This window comes from Branchiostoma belcheri, unplaced genomic scaffold (genome assembly GCF_001625305.1).
Source record: "Branchiostoma belcheri isolate BF01 breed outbred unplaced genomic scaffold, Haploidv18h27 scaffold52, whole genome shotgun sequence".
Lineage (NCBI taxonomy): Eukaryota > Metazoa > Chordata > Leptocardii > Amphioxiformes > Branchiostomatidae > Branchiostoma > Branchiostoma belcheri.
Window position 1 is genome coordinate 717289 of NW_017804154.1, and position 18370 is coordinate 735658.

At 44.9% G+C, this 18370-nt stretch overlaps 3 protein-coding genes across 6 annotated transcripts in view; 2 read left to right on the forward strand and 1 right to left on the reverse strand.

Moving 5' to 3' along the window:
* LOC109480807 (XK-related protein 6-like) overlaps positions 1 to 3541 on the forward strand; it is an 8348-nt gene extending 4807 nt beyond the window's left edge. Inside the window, exons 3-4 of one of the 2 annotated variants that reach the window (XM_019783124.1) lie at positions 587 to 665; positions 772 to 3541. In XM_019783124.1, coding sequence (XP_019638683.1) covers positions 587 to 665; positions 772 to 1799 — 1107 coding nt within the window. In that variant the 3' untranslated portion in view covers positions 1800 to 3541. Of the gene's footprint in view, positions 1 to 480; positions 666 to 771 lie in introns of both variants that reach the window. The other variant, XM_019783123.1, reaches the window with a different exon arrangement.
* Positions 3542 to 3764: 223 nt separating this feature from the next.
* Positions 3765 to 6962, reverse strand: LOC109480808 (transmembrane protein 68-like). The gene is made up of 7 exons (XM_019783126.1): positions 6539 to 6962; positions 6204 to 6371; positions 5459 to 5652; positions 5090 to 5153; positions 4754 to 4829; positions 4489 to 4549; positions 3765 to 4334 (listed from the first exon to the last, which is right to left on the reverse strand). Exons 1-7 carry the CDS (start codon positions 6903 to 6905, stop codon positions 4224 to 4226), a joined length of 1041 nt encoding a protein of 346 aa, XP_019638685.1. The 5' UTR covers positions 6906 to 6962; the 3' UTR covers positions 3765 to 4223.
* A 4162-nt stretch (positions 6963 to 11124) lies between these two features.
* On the forward strand, positions 11125 to 17793 carry LOC109480817 (cholinesterase 1). Of its 3 annotated transcripts, XM_019783136.1 has the most exons (7): positions 11141 to 11211; positions 12806 to 12986; positions 14240 to 14817; positions 15228 to 15413; positions 15788 to 16873; positions 17160 to 17335; positions 17517 to 17793. In XM_019783136.1, exons 3-7 carry the CDS (start codon positions 14573 to 14575, stop codon positions 17651 to 17653), a joined length of 1830 nt encoding a protein of 609 aa, XP_019638695.1. In that variant the 5' UTR covers positions 11141 to 11211; positions 12806 to 12986; positions 14240 to 14572; the 3' UTR covers positions 17654 to 17793. The 3 variants fall into 3 exon arrangements, with proteins under 3 accessions (XP_019638696.1, XP_019638695.1, XP_019638697.1); XM_019783137.1 differs by lacking the exon at positions 12806 to 12986 and having other exon boundaries at positions 11125 to 11211; XM_019783138.1 differs by lacking the exons at positions 11141 to 11211; positions 12806 to 12986 and adding an exon at positions 13856 to 13963.
* Positions 17794 to 18370: the final 577 nt, after the last annotated feature.

Consider the following 18370-nt stretch of genomic DNA (forward strand, 5'->3'; position numbering starts at 1 on the left):
GATAACTGCCTGGAATTTCATACTTGTGGTATTTGAAAGTTAAATTGAGGTGAACATCATTAAACATAATTTATTCAAATCAGGACCTCATTTGCATAATTTATTAGGAAATGCTAGAATGCATTGTTTGTTAATATAAGACTGTCTTTTGGTTGAGATTATGATAAAATGATATAATTCATGAAAATTAGGTTCCTATTTCTTAAATCAGGGGGGAATAATCTAATCTATAATTTGTCAGTCATAAAGATTGACATCATTTGGCGAAGGTATGAGATCGGGGAACTCTAGTTTAGAAATGCAGAAGTGTTATTCGGGTGGCTGAGTGTATGTTTGTCCAGACATAGTAGGTGGACAGCATGTGGGTTGGGAAAGATTGGCAGGCAGAATTACTAGAGGTCAATGGGGGCATTCAGGAGGCCGAGGATTGCAATTATTACCAGTACTTAATGGAAGTCTTAAATCCTTTGCTGTTTTCAGGTACATCCGAACCCTGAAGTACGGTTGTGAGAGCCAGCAGGAGCGGGAGAGGTACCAGTATGTGGTGTATGAGTGGGCGGACGTCTGCATGCTGCGACTGTTCGAGGCTTTCCTGGAGTCTGCACCTCAGCTCACCCTACAGCTCTACATCATGGCACATGAGGAGGAGAAAGACCTGCTCACAAGTAAGAAATAGACTTCAAATTAGATACTGTTATGTTGGTAGACTACATGTATATACATGACTTGTACATCTTGATGCGTGATTGTCATTTCTTCATTTTGTTTCAGTCGTCACATGTGCAGCTAGTCTGGTATCCCTGGCCTGGGCTTTAGTGGCGTACCACAAGGCGCTACGGGAGGTTCGCCCGGACAAGAAGAACCTGTCATTCACTGGAGTGGCTCTTCGGATGATGTGGAGGTTATTTGAGGTCGTAGCTCGTGTTGTGGCCCTGTCCCTGTTTGCCACCAAGTTTGAGTGGGTCATGTTTGTGGTGGTCGGTGCGCACTTCATCCTCATGTTCCTGTGGCTGCTGTGGCAGGACACCAAGTTCTGTGACAACCGCGGTGAAGAGTGGGTCTTTGACTTCGTCATGGCCATCGTCCATGTCTTCTGCTGGTTCAATGTGAAGGAGGGCCGGACTCGGTACCGTGCCTCTGCCTTCTACACCTTCATGTACCTGGAGAACGCGGTGCTGATAGGACTGTGGTACTGGAAGGTTCTGGATGAGGAGGTGTTGTACAAGTACGCCGCGCTGGTCCTGGTGCTGGGAGGATTCCTGGCAGGGATCATCATCATGATGCTGTACTACCTGTTCTTCCATCCTAACGGAGGAGTCCGTTGTTGTGTGGAGGAGGCAGAAGAGGTGGATTCTCCCATGTACCAGACAGCGATCGAGTCGGGACACCCTGCCCCTCCATGGGACGAGGTGGACGGGACACAGGCAGACGAGCGAAGCATGCTGAGGAGGACTGTTGTCCGGATGAAGCAGCGGACAGGCACGCCAATGAAGTTCGCTCCGTCACACGTATCTAGGATGGCCAATCGGGAAAAGCTGGACCTGACCTTCGTACATCGCTGGAGGGTGAGGAATAATGATTACCTACTATCAAACTTTACAAACAGTACAGATACAAATGAGGATATCGAGATGGAACGAAGGATGTCTAACTGTCCCCCATTACACAGGGGAGGAGGAGAAGCTTGCCAGTTACTGAGGACAGCTTCACAGACCAGTTTGCCCAGAGAAAACAAAGGGCTGTCTAAGTCTAGAAGTTCCCATTCCCAGTTTTCAACTGAAAAAGAAAGTTGTGTGTAGGTATACATGATTTAGCCTTATTAAAGGATAAGCTTTTCTGCTGCCCAGAAAGTTTGGACGTCTTTTTGAAGGAATGCATTCTGGGCTTCCCCATTCCAGTTCATGTCTTTTTTGTACATGTAAAAATTGCAGGATTTACCTGATAGTACAAAAGTGTTATTGGTTGTACTTAATAGTACATCTACAATGCTAAAGTTGTTTGTACATGTATGTAGCTGCTGATTGTTGTGTGTAGCCAATGATGATTGTATGTTACATCTTCTAATTGTTATGTGTAGCCACTGATGATTGTATGTACATGTAGCTGCTGATGGTTGTGTATAGCTGATGACGGTTGTGTGTAGCTGCTGCTGATTGTGTGTAGCTGCTGCTGATTGTGTGTAGCTTTTGATAATTGTGTGTAGCTCACAATGTTTATGTCATTCCCCATGAAAGGTAAAGATGCATGGTTACCACTTATGAGTATGGAAAACCCTTGACAAATTGATACCTCTGAAACTATCCTCCACATCTTTGGACCATGGAGGTAGTACAGTTTGGACCTAGAAGCATCTAAATCTTTAGACCTGCAGTTAAAATGCGGTTTTTGGATGTTTCCTTTTTTACATTGCTATTGCCCTGATTTGGGGTTGTAAATAGCCTTTGTGTTCCCATGTCTACCTCATCTACATATAGCTTAGGTCTGTCTTCAAATATGCAAGAACAAAAGAGGGAATAAAGAATGCGTTTAGTGTTGTCAATGGTGGTACAATGTACTGCTAAAAGTACAGGAATGAGAACTGAAAGTGGACCTAAGCCATAGCAGTGCTGTTTAAGAAATAGTGTATGTCCGAAAATATGTTAGAGTTGGTTTCAGTTTTTTGTTTACCTTTAAGTAGTGGGTCGGGCATTGCCAGATTTTAAGTATTCAAAACTTTTAATTGGATTTTATGTGCAATCTTTGTTACATTGTTTGGCTAGACACCTTTTTTGCTGTGTTAATATGAAGACATGTATCTAGTGTTAAGCGCTAGCTGTACTATGGAGTTCAAAGGCTGTGAGGAGATTGATTAAGTTCATTGAAGTTTGATGTTTAACTTTTAAGGTGGGCCTAGAGTGCTGCCAGTGCATCACTTGAGCAATAAGTACTTAAGAGGGTGCTTCCCATAACTTCTAATATGTTTAAGTTCATCTGGTTTATTAGAAGTAGTTGTGTGTATTACAGTAATGCCATAAGCAAACACTTGGTCCATTTGTACTTGGAATTTCACTGCCTAGAGGTACGGTGTTGCTACTCTATGTGCATACATGTGTATAGGGATCGGCATAACACTAACTTTGTAATAACTTCTTGAGCTGTAGATGCCATCTGCACCACATCTTTAGTGTACTTTTAAAGTTGTTCTTACTTTGAATCACACATTCAAGATTTGTGCCATGTTTTAGCATTAGTATAACTGTATAGCAGATGGGATAAGTGACTGTGGTTGCACAAATACAGTCAGGATTAGCAATAAGACATTTGGATGTGGAAAATTAAGCCGCGTAGAATGAAGTTATGTTTGAAACCCTGACAACATGCAATTTTTATGTGTTTTTATTTCTCATATTCATCACAGGCAATGGTAGGGCATAACTTGATATTTCTGTATCGGTATAGCCGGTATAACTGCCCTTCGGCATAACACACCATCTTCAAGATATTGCATAGCATTAGCCATTCATAATAGACTGATTTTGCTGCCATAGATTAGTCCATGAGAGATGTTTAAGTTGCAAGGTCTTTCTTTATTACAAATTTAACATCATTATGGTTCCATCTAGAAGACATCTAAATGCAACCTTCTGTAATTCTTCTGTTCCTATTGACATAAAAGCATGCCTTGCTAATATTTTGCCTGTTAAAGGAGTAGTTTAATATCTTTGTAATGGAATGTTATTTGCTGTTGCTGATGACATTATAGTGATCACACACAATTGCATTTAAGAGGGGGAATGTTCTTAGTAGCCATTTCTTCAAAGCCTCATTCAAGCAAGTGTGCTGTATTTGATAGGATTTTCAACAAGTTAATTCAATGTCTCATATTCATTGTAGCAGCTGATGTCACCTTGTACACAGTCTATACTTGAAAGAAAGGCACTCTGTGAAATCTTCAGAAAAGTTGTGCATTGGCAGATGCAGTCTCAGATTTTTCTGCATACTGTAATATCATGTCTCCCTCCATCAATCTTTTCTTCACCTTCATTCAAGGTACAGAGATAGGTCATTGATGTAGGATACATGCAGCATTTGTCAGCAGCACAAAGCCACAGTATGCTAATTTAACTTTCTCCCTGCTGAAGTAGCCCAATTGCCACAAAATTTGCATGAGTTATGGGGATAGGTAGCAGGGAAAAGGTTTAAGTTGGGCCTCACAGAACAGTTATATTTCCGTGGAAACCAGGTCAGGCCTTTTCACAGGAACTGGGTCCAACAAACCTCTCCAGAAGGGCATGGAGAGTGCTTCCTGGGACCCTCTGGTGGCGCTGGATCAGCTCTTCTATGGCATCATGGGTCTGGAATGACAGGTAACATATCAATATACGATTTCAAGTTTCACAACTTACATGTGCATTTTGCCAATGCAGGTGTGGTATTTATTGCCCCTTTCTTGCCTCACAATGCTAAAATGATCTCAAATTTGAAAATAAGATGTCTGGAAGGGTGTACCTTCTTAGCAAGTTGCTGAGCGGAGAGGCTGGGGTCATAGATAGGGTCTCCTATGTAGGTTCTGTAAGAAAAAAATGCAAATATTGATCAGTAGCCTAGTCAAATTATCGGCTATTAATTGATATCTTTTTTTTTAAATCGCAATCAAAAAGCTTTTACAAAGTTGAAATTTATAGCATAACTGCCTACTTTGTAAACACTAAGAGCAGTAACAAACACACAAAATCTAGTTATCTTGAGAATAGTAGTACTGTAATTAACTAACCTGAGTTTGACAGGAAATCCACCATAGATGAGCACAACAGGCATCCGGGTTTTCTCATACACCCACTCCAGGAAGCCTAGATGTGAACCACCATGTTCAATGGAATTACATTTACTGTCTTTAAAGGATCTTACACTTTCCACGAGAGGCTTTCAACTTCGGAATTACAATTTAAAAAATGAGCATAAAACCAGCATCTTAACAAGGGGATGGGTAAGACTAGACAATATATAACGACACATTGTATACCAAACATACTAGAGCAAAAATACCATCCATTTACCATAAGCAGACGTTATAAGTATGATATTCTCGACGCAAAGACATGATACCCACGTGTTCCGAATCGTGGGGTCCGGAAAACCTCCCGCAAGTTCTGTGTGAACATCGGGAAGATGGGCTGCGGAGGAGTGAAGGGAAAATATTATCATTTCTAAAACGAAGAACTTAGCAATTGAGGGAGCCTTTGTTGATCACTTTGTTGAGTACTTGAGATTACCTAGGTAGACCCTAAACGACAGATCAATCAATAGAAAGTAACAAAATACGTAATCGGCTCTATTGGTCAATCAGCGTTACGGACAGTGATGGCAGATTTGGTGGTGGGATGGCCTGATCAGCACCAAGGAGAGGGACGTACCAAGTCAAGAGGAATAAAAGGGGTGGAACAAAAACCAACCAATAGAAAGTATGCTAATGACTCACCACGCCGGCCTTTTTAGCCACGTTTGCGAAGCCCATCCTGTGTTTCCAGATGAGGTTATAGTGTTTATCCCCGAACAGCGCCTCCCTCACCCCTCCCGGCGCCAGGGCCAGCAGGTTCCCCGCCTTCAGCAGCCGCACGCAGTGGTCCGGCTCGCCTCGGTTCACACCCATCGCGTCCATCATGAACTTCAACCCTGTCAAAACACTGAAGAGTCTGGAGATCTGGCACATCACAGGGATTCTTTTAAGACACACGGGGGATTTTCTGCTATAAGACGTGCTAGCTTTTTTAAAACTTATTTATACTAATGCAGTGGTCTTTAACCAGGCCGCATTTTTGGAAGTATGATCACACATTCTATACTAGTGGAACTGACATCCAGTATGACACCTTGCTCATTGGAATGCACCAAAAGTATCGCTTCCTCCTACGTATCTGCAGAGATTTCAGAATGTCGGGAAGCATGTAGGGTTTCCGTGACTTTTCAGTCAACAACAGAACTACAGGACTTGGAAGGGATTCTATGATGCAATTTAATCTGGTGATACACCACTTCCTGAATTCATCCAGCACGTCACTTTCAGGGTGACCTTCCTGTCTCAATCAACTGTCGAAATTACCTCCCACCCACCATGCAACCTACAGGCAGACAAACGCAGGACTCAGCAAACGAACAGAACACTTCTCAGTCATAAAACAATACTTCCATACCCGGAATCAAAAAGCGGACATAGTAGAACATACCTGGAATACTGAACATGAAGCGGTCGGTCATGGCACACAGGGGTCTGTCCTGGTCCAGATTAATCCTCGCCATCATGTAGTAACAATCCACAGGCAGGGTGCCGTGATAGTACACGATCAGCCCAGGGCCGTTCTTGGGGAGCTTCTCATAACCGTAAATCTCGTAACCTGTAGATGAGACAATGTTGCGTTATGGCCCGGTTACTTTCAAGAGCATAATGGTATCAGATATGAAAATTCGTGAGAAATTTACGGTAAGAAACAACTGTCCTTCGCGCCTACTAAGTTCGTTTTAGATTTTAGATCTAATTTAGAGGCCATTAGAATCCACTCACCGTGCAAGAGCTTAGCCTGGACTGCCCAGAAGGCAGAGACCGCGCACCGTGCCTTCTGCCAAACGGCGTTGCCGTCGAAAGGGTCCGTCAAGTTGTACATCTCGCTGTAGAAGCGAATGATGATGGCGTTTACGTACAGGGATCCCATGATGTACCACGGCACGATGAACAGCACGGCTATGACCCGGGGCACGTAGTGGAGAACCAGGGGGATGGTTTCCACATCCATGCCGACAGACTCCATCACGACGTGGACGGTTGCTATGACGATGTGCAGTTCCTCAATGGCGACGATGACGCTCTCCGTCCATGACAAGATAGTGGCATTGGTGAAGAGTTGTTCTGTGGTGGCGTTACAGAAGGACATGGTGGCGGTGGCGATATGTGAACACTTTAAAGGTCGATGTTCTGTAGTTCAGAACTTCTGTAACACAAAACGTTTCTTGTAAAAGAGTAATAATAATAAAGTATGTGACGTACATCATAGGACGTTTTCTACAACTGCGTAATGTAATGTTATCTTACCCATCTTGCAAACTTACCGTCCTATTGTCACAACAAAGTCATCAACCATTCCGCGGAAGGGAGTCCAGTGGTTTGAAGTGTTGACTGTTATTGCTTTGTGGGGTTGACCCTCTTTATTAAACCTACCTTCTGACCTTCCAGACTGCTATTCGGAATGACCTTTGATCGACCTTGTTATCGACGGAGGTATGAAGGATAAAGTACGCCTCAAAAACAAATACCTTTTCTTGGCCTATGTTCAGAACCCGACGATTGTCGCGAAAAAATTTCAAGAGTTGTTAATTCTCAAAATTTATGAAAGTCATATCTGGTCGCTATCATGTTCTACCTCTCCCTCCCCCTCCCCCTGTCTCTTACCGAATGAGAGAATGATATACGATACCCCAACGTCCATATATCCACGTTTTCATGAAGTTGCAGAGTAACCACGAACATACCTCAGTGAAAACACTAATGCGACACAATGGCCGTTGCTAAGTAAAATGGTTATAAAATGATACTATAAGTTACACATTCGCTGCTGCTGACGGTTCAGACTACGTTATGTGTCACGGCCGTGTATGGCGGTACTACTACACATCCAGCTACCCATATCAAGTGCCTCCAGTTCGAACCTGTAAACGTTCGGGCGTTGAACTTATCAAACGTGTTTAAACGTAATTAAAACGTGGACACAAGGTATCTGAAATGTACATACGTTTCTGTATTTTAAATCTGATCAGAGCGCCCGTTTACTTGGTATATATGTTACGTGTATATTGTTCTCTAGTTACATATATATTGCGCTCCAGAAAAAAATCCAGTTGAGTCGGCGTCGGCCCCTAAAATCCGTGAAAATGCTACTGCCACCTACCTGCTAATACCGGAATACTTTCGTCAATGCAGTATACCTGAAGCGTTTCCGTTGTTTGTGCATGTGTTTGTGTAGTTCACCGTTTAGGTGGTATACGGGTCACAGTTGTTCACCCAGTTTTTCAGCCTTGAACTTTTGAACAGCAGGCATGTTCAAAGGTTCAATGTGCTGTGGTGTGGGCATTTCATAGAACAGGGACGTTGTTGCATTGAATGTAAGGATTGCAATAAGGAAACAAATACTGCGTTAGGTTGGTGTGTCTATGATGACGTTGATGATGCACTGTGTTCTGGAGCTTAAAGTTACTGAAAACCTCTGGCTAGCCGGCTGCAGATCAGAGGGAGAGAGAACTTGAATCTCTCCGGATATGTCAGGCCCATTATCTTCTATGAAATTTTGCCTCCTATCGATAAGAAGTGGAACTACATTACTAGGCACGGCGACCTTTCCCACAGCACGATGCTTAATGGCAGGATTGGTCAAAGTTTTACTAGATATGAAAAGACAGGAGATTTTGTGTGTGTGTGAGAGAGTTTGTGTGAGAGAGAGTTTGTATGAGTGTGTATGTGTGAGAGAGAGTTTGTGTGTGTGTGTGTGTGTGTGTGTGCGTGCGAGCGTGTGTGTGTGTGTGTGTGTGTGTGTGTGTGCTACTTCTGTACCTGTCTCCTATGCTATCTGCATGTGCTCGTTCTAAGAAAGGGCAATGGCACATCAAGTGTCGCTCCGTTGCTATTTCTAGCTTCTTGTTTGTCAGTGGCCATCTTACGACTTCAAGCACGAGTGACGTTCACACCGCCTGCGAGAAGAAACCTATCAAAAAGACAGATTTATCTCGGGCCGAAAGGCCAAACGGCAAAATGACTAGGCTGGATTAGACCCCGACAACACACACGATCTATTATTAACATCGCGGTGGTGATGACGCAAAGGCGGAATTGTGGAGGAATTTACGCCATGCCGCCTCCCGTAGAGAGCGCGGTAATCTGTCCGCCTGACGGGACCTGGAATAGTAATACGACATTTAGATGGAGCAGAGCCACGGGCCACTTGCTCTGACCTATTCCAAACGTCAAACGGATTATTTATAAATGTCGGGACAAATCGCGCGACAGTGAGATAGGTGGAGGGGTGGGTTTAAATCTTTTTCGAAAGGTACTGACGTGGATATTTCCTTGACTGACAAAAGACCTTCTCTTCGTACTGCATCGTACTTGTCGTAGGTCATCGTACAATTTGCAAACGCCGACAAGGATCAAAGACAAGTTTTACGTAACAAGACAGATGGAATTTGTCCAACATATACATGACTATCCCGAGAATTCGCTCAGTTTGAGATTGTAATTGTACGACGAATTGGTGCTTTAAATAATTGGCACTGCCATGTAGCCATTTGTTCTACATCTTTGTCAGTCAGAACTGCCTGGTCAGAACTGCCTCATCATCCCTTTTAATCATACAGGTGAGATATTTGCATCCTCATTACAACGAATGAGGAAGATGTGTACACAAGTGTAATTTTTCTATCTAGAGAAATGCCATCCTTACTGACTAACCCTATCAGTAAAAGAAAAGTACTATTAGTTTTCGACCTTACATATTTCTATCTGGGTCGACTTGTTGTGTAAATGTGTGACCCCCCCCCCCCCTCGTGGTGACGCGACTTGCGAACAAACGATAGTCGCCAACTGGCGGCCAAAAAACAAAACGCTGTCTCGATAGCAATACTCATTAAGGTGTTCCCCGTACCGAGGTGCGCAGTCCTGTCCCCGCCGCATCCCGGGACGGCCGCCCTCCACACCCCCTTCCCGCTCATCTCACGTACCATCCCCCAAACTACACCGGAGAGTTGCGATACCGGTTCTCAAGGCTTCCTAGCTGTCGATATCTTTAGGTCCCATCCTGTTTTGACTGTAATCCGGATCAAAAACCACTGACCCGACTTCTGTTAAAATAATACAGGCGCCGCATTTTTCCGATGCGCGAACATAGCGCCTCGCAAAGCCACCCATTTTGCTCGGTGCCACGCACGGCGCGGGAGGGATTGTAAAGTCAACCCAGAGAGGAGGCCTCTGTTGCTCTGTTTGTTAGGTAAGTGGATACAGTAAATTTACATTCAAGACTTTTACGTCATTTGACGTGATCACTAATTAACGACAAAGACTGGAGGTGAGGGTATGACAGGCGTTTTAAAGGGAGGACAGGAAAGTGATGGGGAGAAGGCAGATATTGGCCGTGTTCCACGCCGCCAGACCGCCACACAAGGAGGCCGTGATTACTTCGTAATTATTCCGCCTTTATTCGGGGCCCCTCGGCCTGAACCCACACATGTCAAGGGCATTACAAGGGAATTATGTCATGTTGTATACAGCCCAGTTATCGTTGGTAATTATTTCCGTGTTGTCCTTGGACAGCTGGTAGCTTTTCACGTTGCAAAGCGCATGCCAACGCCGCAAACACCTGGACCTTGGGTTTTGAGACTCGTGCCGTCTCACGACATACATGAAATGCCCTTGTGTAAGCTCCTTGTGTGAATCAAATTTTACTCGTGTGGTCTTCATGGTATTTTTGTCGACATCGCTCAATTTCTAAAAGGCATTGTTCATTATCATTAGGCGTCACTTGTTTTTGTTTGTTGGTTGGTTCTGTGTGACTGTCGGTCCTAGTTTCTAGATAAAGAGGCCATATTCCAGGTCAAATGTTGGAACTCCCTACCGACTAGTACTAGTCACCTCAGCACCACGACCAATTCACAACAACTGAACGACGTGCAATGACGTCAAACGGCAAATAAACATTTATAGCCATTGTGAACAATTAACCAAGTTTAGCGACCAAGTTTGTTTTTCCTTTGAATAATATGAAGATGAGGTGCAGTTTGTTTTTCTATGCCTATACAAATAGTGAATGAAGATATTTAGACCAATGATGTAAAGACATAAAACCTCTAATCCTTTAATCATGTTTCGTCACCAGTGTCATCTATCTTTGAACGATAGCTGTAATTAAGCAAGTAGAACTGTCATGTCACACTGCGTGGTGTTGCTTTTCCTTTTCGGTGTACTGTTGTACCCCTCTTTTGTATGTATAACATGAAATGCTTATATAAGAGCCTTCATCAGTATCAGAATTGTGCAGAACTGACCGCAGCCTGAACTCAACACCTATGCAAACAGCCATGAATCAAATACACAAAGTTTACGTTGTGCAGGTACGGCGACGTTTGGAGAAGTATTCAAATAGAAGTACAGGTGGCAGTGTCCGAGTGTACATATGGTTCAACATGGGGTGCGGACAGGTGAGGAAACATTCTGATCTCCTGAAAAAAGATGGTCAACAAAAAAGCAATCAGAGCCTCTGTCCCCGGTACCGGTTTTCTGTGTGGAATAACCCGCATGAATTGACCTCGTTTGAAATTGAGGACAATGGGTAGGGACCCTGATTGCACTTTTAGGCGCTACTGATTGTCCCAGGGTTGCCCAAATGAGCACTGCACTTAATGCGATTGGGTATTTCACCGCTGTCTCCGGGAAGAGGTTTGGGGAAACATCAGCGGGCGGGGAGTTTTATAAGTTGAATGGGTTGAGAACGATCCTATTAAGCGTAAGCGATGCCTGTACCTGGAATCTGTGGCCCAGACAGATTCTACACTTCAGCTATCGACACCGGACGACGTGTTGGTTAAACTGGACCGTTTCATAGCACTGCCAGTGCTTCTAGAGAACAATCCTTCAACAACGGGAGAAGTACACGCCACAGCGAGTTCCCTCATCGCGCTGTGACTGATTTCTCAGCCACTCCGTCTCGTTTTTGCACTTCAAATAGCTTGTACTATTCATTCAATCATCACAGTAAAAGGCAAGGACGTCCGTATACTCCCTCAATGTACGGCAGTATGTAATATAATATACGAGTATAGCCGGTCTCGAGTATTATATACGCTCCCTCACAGGCTATTCTTAGTAAAGAAAGGTGGTGAATGCGGTACGTTGCATGTGCAAGCACGTAAGATTACTTAGGTGGACTAACTGGCCCACCGTCTGTATTCTCCGGTTTAAATTTGATTGAACGGACCGGACCCACCCTAATGTGGATTTCCCCACCACCCATTAATTGGCGACGTGCTCAATAACATTATATTGAATTACCACTCAAATTGCATTAGTAGGGCCGGGGAGATGGCAGCTCCGAGAGAATTTTCCAATCTTCAGCCAAATACGATCTGTCTGTTGGGATTATGCTTATATGACCCGGGGTGGGTGGGAGAGAGCAGAAAGGGAACACCCTTCATTATCCCTGACTCGGTTCTGAACCCGCCGAAGATCCACAGATACAAACCTACCTGCTGTATTCTAGAGTAGGAATTTCTCTAATTATTGACAACCTTGGTTTTATACCTTATACCTTATTACTTCCGGGTATGGAAGTAATATTTTTGGTGGCTGAGTTTTGGGTTTTTGTCTCTGTTTGCCCTAGTAACTTTGGTTGCATGGTGGGTGGGAGGTGATTTTGACAGTTGATTCATAGGGATGTCACGTCTGAAGGTGACCCTGCACGCGCCTGAGAGTAGGGAGGTATGTGGGGGATTCAGGAAGTGGTGAATATTAAATCACATAATACCTCCACATATCCAGTACATTCACATGTTCCTAAACTACTTCCCAGAAGTCTGTGAATTTGAGGGTCACAAAAACCCGAAATACGTCTGTCTGAAGTCAGAAAAAAAAATCTCCGATATTTTCTTGAAAGGTTAGAATAACCGACCACAAATTTTGCTAGAATACTAACTGGATCGGCATTTCGACTCGCTTGACTGAGTTTGACCCTCAGTGACCTCTCTTGATGATCACTGGCGACGCGCTCAATAATATCCTATTGAATTACCATCCCAGCTACATTAGGGACGATGTGAGATGCCCCACACACTAATCAGTTCCTGACCAGGATAACGGACCACAAGGAAATGCCCAATCAGCCGGGATCCTTCTATTCTACTATGGACCGTCTATTTGTTCTCCGAAAATAAGCTGGTGAAGATTCGCAGATGCTCGGAATGTGAAGAAGGACTTTCAGGTAATACAGAGAATTAGGTTGTTCATCTCTCTGTCAGACAATGGGTACCTGACTACATTCTGATACGTTCTATTTTGTACGTCATGGCAATGCATGGAACATACAAAATAGAATTAATTAAGTCCAATCAATGATTCAAAAATTGTATTCAATTCAATGGTTGTTAATCTCGTCCGATTCTGTTTCTAGAAAGAAAAGAAAAGAAGCAAAGAATAGACGTCAAAATTACAACAGTTTTTTTTCGGGATTGGGGGGTGGGGTGGGGGTAATCTAATGAAAGGACAAGAGGAATACAATGCATTACCAAGCAACATCGTAGAGAGGTGCTGTTTCGCCAGGTATTGTACCAATTTTCTATAGGAGTGGAGTGAGGAAGAAGTGCCTTTCCCAAGTCCACAGCACTGGGGCCTGTCAGGGAAAGGCATCACATCAACAGCAGATGGCATTGTAATATTTTTAATAGAAAATGAGTTTTCCTGGCTAATGTCAAATTTGATTTCCGGCAGTAGAATATCTTGTTTGTCTGGAACGTCGACTTTTAAAATTCAACAGCGTTATGAAGATTTCCGGCAAAGGTTAACCAAACATCGGCAGGAGCATCTGGACCTTTCAGCAGGAGCTGGACAAATTAAGACGGATGGGCTGGAGGGTCATTCTCTCTGACTGCGTCAGTCTTTTTCCCACGAGCGGGCCTCCAACTGCGCCGCTTGTTCAGCGCTATGGATTTGAACAAATAAGGGACACGAAGCTTCGGGGCAACATATTCTTTAGCTATATTCAGTACATTCCTACGCTCTTTAGCATGCAGAGTTTGCACTTTGTATTCCGCCCCGGGAGTACAAGGATTTCTAGAATAGTGCTTAGGAGGGTATCTAGGTAGCGTGCAAATGTCGCACGTATAGCTCGCTGATATTGCATGATTGATAAGAAAAGGCTTTGACCTTCCGTGAGTTTGTACAATATCGCCATTTTAGTCGGTATGTGACAATGTTGAATGCATTTGTGTGTGTGTGTGTGTGTGTGTGTGTGTGTGTGTGTGTGTGTGTGTGTGTGTGTGTGTGTGTGTGTGTGTGTGTGTGCGTTTACATTTTGAGGGAACAACACCTTCTCTATTATATATCCGGTTTTTGTTGCTCCTTATGCAGATTGTTTTGATGCTTTCTCTACATGGGCAAGGATTAAACTGTGCCGACGAATTGTCAATCAAATCTTGAAGCTCTGCGCTAAATATCTTTATTTATTCACTCTTACAGTCGGTCAGTACTGGACTACAACTACCTACTGACTGCCAAGCCAACAATTCGTCCCCGTAATAAGCGATGCAGCACTACTGAAGGTCGAGAAAAGGGACCCTTAAGATTCCAGACCCCAAACTACATTTTCAGAGATGAAAGGGCGACGATAATAGAGACGACTGTCTGTGGGCGGAACTGTGTAGCGTTGTGTGGGCTGTGAATACCGCCATTGTACCAGCCGGGAACGGACACTTTCTCTCAGTGGTTCCGGCGGACAGCGTAGGTCAGAGCTAGGGGCCGATCTGCTTCAGAACTCCTCTCCGTTTTGAGATTATCGGTCGACAAAACAGCATGTCATTGCGACTGTTGCTACAGATTCTACCTCTCCTGATGTTCGTGCGGACGTCTGTTGACGCTGCTACGTCACGCGTCGTCACGACGTCAGCCGGACAGGTTCGTGGACTCGAGCTTGACGTCCTGGGAAGGAAGGTCAACGCATTCTTGGGGATTCCTTTCGCAAAGCCGCCGGTCGGGGACCTGAGATTCAAAGCACCGGAGCCCGCGGAGTCATGGAGCGACGTCTACGAAGCCACAGAGTAGGTACCATTTTCACGGAAACTAGTTGAGTTATGCCAATCTAATGAGTGTCAAAATCATCGGGAAAACTTGATACGCCAGTAGTTAAATACCTCCTTGTTCATACATCGAAGAACGATTGAACGGTATAAGTACGGCGATCTTTCATCAATCATACTTTATTTGGTTTTGACTTTAATAATGATCAAACCGGGAATAAAATACGAAGTGTTGTTTGTTTTAACAGATCTACTAAGTGTGGTTCAAATGACACCTAGCGTTATGAAAAACAGATCTGGAAATATGGCAATTCAGAGAAAAGAAAGAATCGGTAGCCAATTGCAATGTGCGTCTCGTGTGTCCTTAGGGTGACAGGCTTAGAATCTAATGTCGTTTCTAAGACCTCTGTGTGTTCCTTATAAACACGTAGGTTCCCTAACTCCTGTATGCTGGCGCCGGACGTCACGTTTCCCGGCTTCCATGGTGCGGAGATGTGGAACCCCAACACGCCCATCAGTGAGGACTGTCTGTACCTGAACGTGTGGCAGCCGTCCGCCCCCACCACTCCCACAGGAGCAACCGTCCTGGTCTGGATCTACGGAGGGGGCTTCTTCTCGTGAGTAGAGTCTATATTCATGATTCCTTCATGGTGGAAACTATTTCCAGACCCCCCTTTGTTTGGGCGTGTGTGTATGTTTGTTTGTGTGTGTGTTTGTTTGTTTGTTTGTGTTTATGCGTGTGTGTTGTACCAAAAATCATATAAAAACCACGACTACACCGTACGCGTCCTATTTCCGTTTTCTATCTCGTCACTTTGCTTGCATGCATATTGAATGCATATAGGTGGTGCTTGGAGGAACTCTTCCAAAGTTGCAATTGCTTCCTCATGATAAGAACAGAGCAGCCTGAAACGAAGTGATGAAATGATATAAAAACGATGGAATGTTTTCAGTTGAACGACCAACAAATTCTCTTGCCGTCCGTATCCAGGGGTACGTCATCTTTAGACGTGTACGACGGAAGGTACTTGGCACGTATGGAGGATGTGGTGGTGGTGTCCATGAACTATCGTCTGGGCGCGCTCGGTTTCTTGTACACCGGCTCAGAGGCTGCGCCGGGAAATGTCGGACTCTTGGATCAACACCTCGCACTGGTGTGGGTTCAACAGAACATACAGGCCTTCGGAGGGGATCCGGAGAAGGTCACCATCTTTGGAGAGAGCGCAGGCGCGGCGAGCGTGAGCTTCCACATGATGTCTCCCATGAGCAGGGATCTGTTCCAGAGAGGGATCCTGCAGAGCGCCTCCGCGGTCGCTACCTGGGCAGTGACACCTACCGAACAAGCGCGGCGCCGCAGCAGGGCGCTGGCCATAGACATCGGGTGCTCGGCAGAGGAGGAGGACATGGATGTACTCGTGGCCTGCCTGAGAGAGGCTCCGGCTCAGACTATCCTAGACCACGAGTGGAACGTTGTGGACTTGTCTGACGCACACTTCCTCGCTGACCTCCCTTTTGTACCAGTAAAGGACGGACAGTTCATCACAGAAAACCCTGCTGAGGTGTTCGAAAAAGGTACTTTCAAAGACGTTGACATCCTCGTCGGATTTGTCAGGAACGAGGGAAATTTCTGGCTAGTGTACGGAGTACCAGGTTTCGACAAGGATACAGACAGCATTATCAATAGGGACACGTTTGTAGGAGACATAGGATATTGCCATCCCCTGTTGAACGACATTACGGTTGAGGCCACGGCGTTCGAGTACACAGACTGGCTGCACATTGACCAGAACACCATGTATCGAGATGCGCTGGATAACGTCTTCGGGGACCCCTTCTTCGTCTGTCCGACTGTGGCCGCGGGGAAGGCCCACGTCAACCACGGCAGGACAGCATACGTGTACGAGTTCGCGCAGGTGGCCTCAAACTTGGCGTGGCCACACTGGATGGGCGCCATGCATGGGTACGAGATAGAGTTCATCTTCGGGCTCCCTATCGATCCGAAGTGGAACTACACCGCCGAAGAAGGGGAACTAGCCCGCAGGATGATGCGGTATTGGACCAACTTTGCGAGAACCGGGTAGGTTGGTCTCACGTCCTTCACAGGGTTTCTATTCTACGTCTGCATCTCTTTAAGGTACTTTTGAAAGCTGTATATATGTAGGAAGCTCTAGGGAAATATTAACAACTTCTTATCATGCATCAGATATGCGTGAAATTAAACGTTATGCACCTTTTGATTAAGTATTAACTCTTTGACCTGTTTATCAGCAGTTTTCACACTAGTATGTACCCTCTCTGATTTCTAAACCTATGTAGAAGCTGCTATAACATATTTGATACAGCATGGTTTATGATTTCCACAGTAATCCGAACAAGAGGACTGCTGACGACCCGACGGAGGACATATGGCGGCCGTACACGGAGGAGGGGCGGGAGTACATGGTCCTGGACACCGACGGAACCCGGATGTTGAACGGTCCGAAGAGCAAGCAGTGTGCATTCTGGGATCGATACATGCCCAGCCTTCAGCAGGAGACAGGTAAGAGAGAAGTGTTCCAGGTAGCTTATTGTACTAATGGCCGGCGTTTTGGTTAGGGTTCTTTTCTTCATCAACAGTGGTCTGTCAAAGTTTTATCTCCAAGCGGTCACAGCCTCTAGTGGAAAGGGGGTGTAAAACACATACAGCACCAATCAAACTATTGCTTCTCTCTCCCTTTCAGACGCTCTTATTAACGACGCGGAGCCGTGCAGTTCAGGCGGGAAGTCCTGGCGTTCTGAAGGAGTTTCCAAGTTCAGCAGTTTTGTGACCGTTGCCCTGGTGTTGGCTGTGCATCAGCTGCATCTGCTTGGACATTAAGTGAACCTGCGGCTGTATAGCTGAGCGGATAAACTGACAGATAAGTACTGACATCGCCCAGTTAACCATTCCGCCTTGGACATATCCGCGCCAGCGGAGGAATACAGGAGTGGTTGTGCACTCTTCAAAATTCAGAGTCGATTCAGCCATGATTCAACAGATCGCTTTATAGTTGACCTTAACCACAACATCTCGTAATGAAAACCTATCTATTTCACCTGGTAAGGTGTTGTTAAAGTAAGGTTGTTTCCAGATTGAATATTGTGGTAGACTTTCATTTGTGCTCAAAGGTTTAGAGGTCTAATGTCAGTTGTCTTGGTCCACCTTACTCTCCAAGCAGAGGTTTGGGTTTTGGGGGTATTTTTAGCGTGTTTTTAGACTTTTTTATCGGGGTGTCTCTTTTGCACTGAATTTTTTTCCCACCAAACCCAACCTCTGCCGGCACTCACCTCGGGGAGGGGCAAACCTATTCAAAACAGGCGATAGTGCCCCTCCCCGGGAACCATCAAACTGTCATTAGGGATATCCATTTTATTGTGGTGGATTGGGTTTGGTGGGAAAAAAAATTCAGTGCAAAAGAGAAACCCCGATAAAAAAGCCTAAAAACACGCTAAAAATACCACCAAAACCCAAACCTCTGCTTGGAGAGTAGGTCCACCTCTCGAATCATTTATTTCCGAGCTGCAACAACCTGAGAACAACCTTTAAAACATCTGA

Coding starts and splice junctions, on each gene's coding strand:
- LOC109480817 (XM_019783137.1), top strand. CDS start 14,573: ATGTCATTGCGACTGTTGCTACAGATTCTACCTCTCCTGATGTTCGTG. Junction 14,818..15,227: donor GACGTCTACGAAGCCACAGA/GTAGGTACCATT, acceptor ATAAACACGTAG/GTTCCCTAACTCCTGTATGC. Junction 16,874..17,159: donor ACCAACTTTGCGAGAACCGG/GTAGGTTGGTCT, acceptor TGATTTCCACAG/TAATCCGAACAAGAGGACTG.
- LOC109480808 (XM_019783126.1), bottom strand. CDS start 6,905: ATGTCCTTCTGTAACGCCACCACAGAACAACTCTTCACCAATGCCACT. Junction 4,830..5,089: donor GACCCCACGATTCGGAACAC/GTGGGTATCATG, acceptor GTTCACATCTAG/GCTTCCTGGAGTGGGTGTAT. Junction 4,335..4,488: donor CTCAGCAACTTGCTAAGAAG/GTACACCCTTCC, acceptor CTGTCATTCCAG/ACCCATGATGCCATAGAAGA.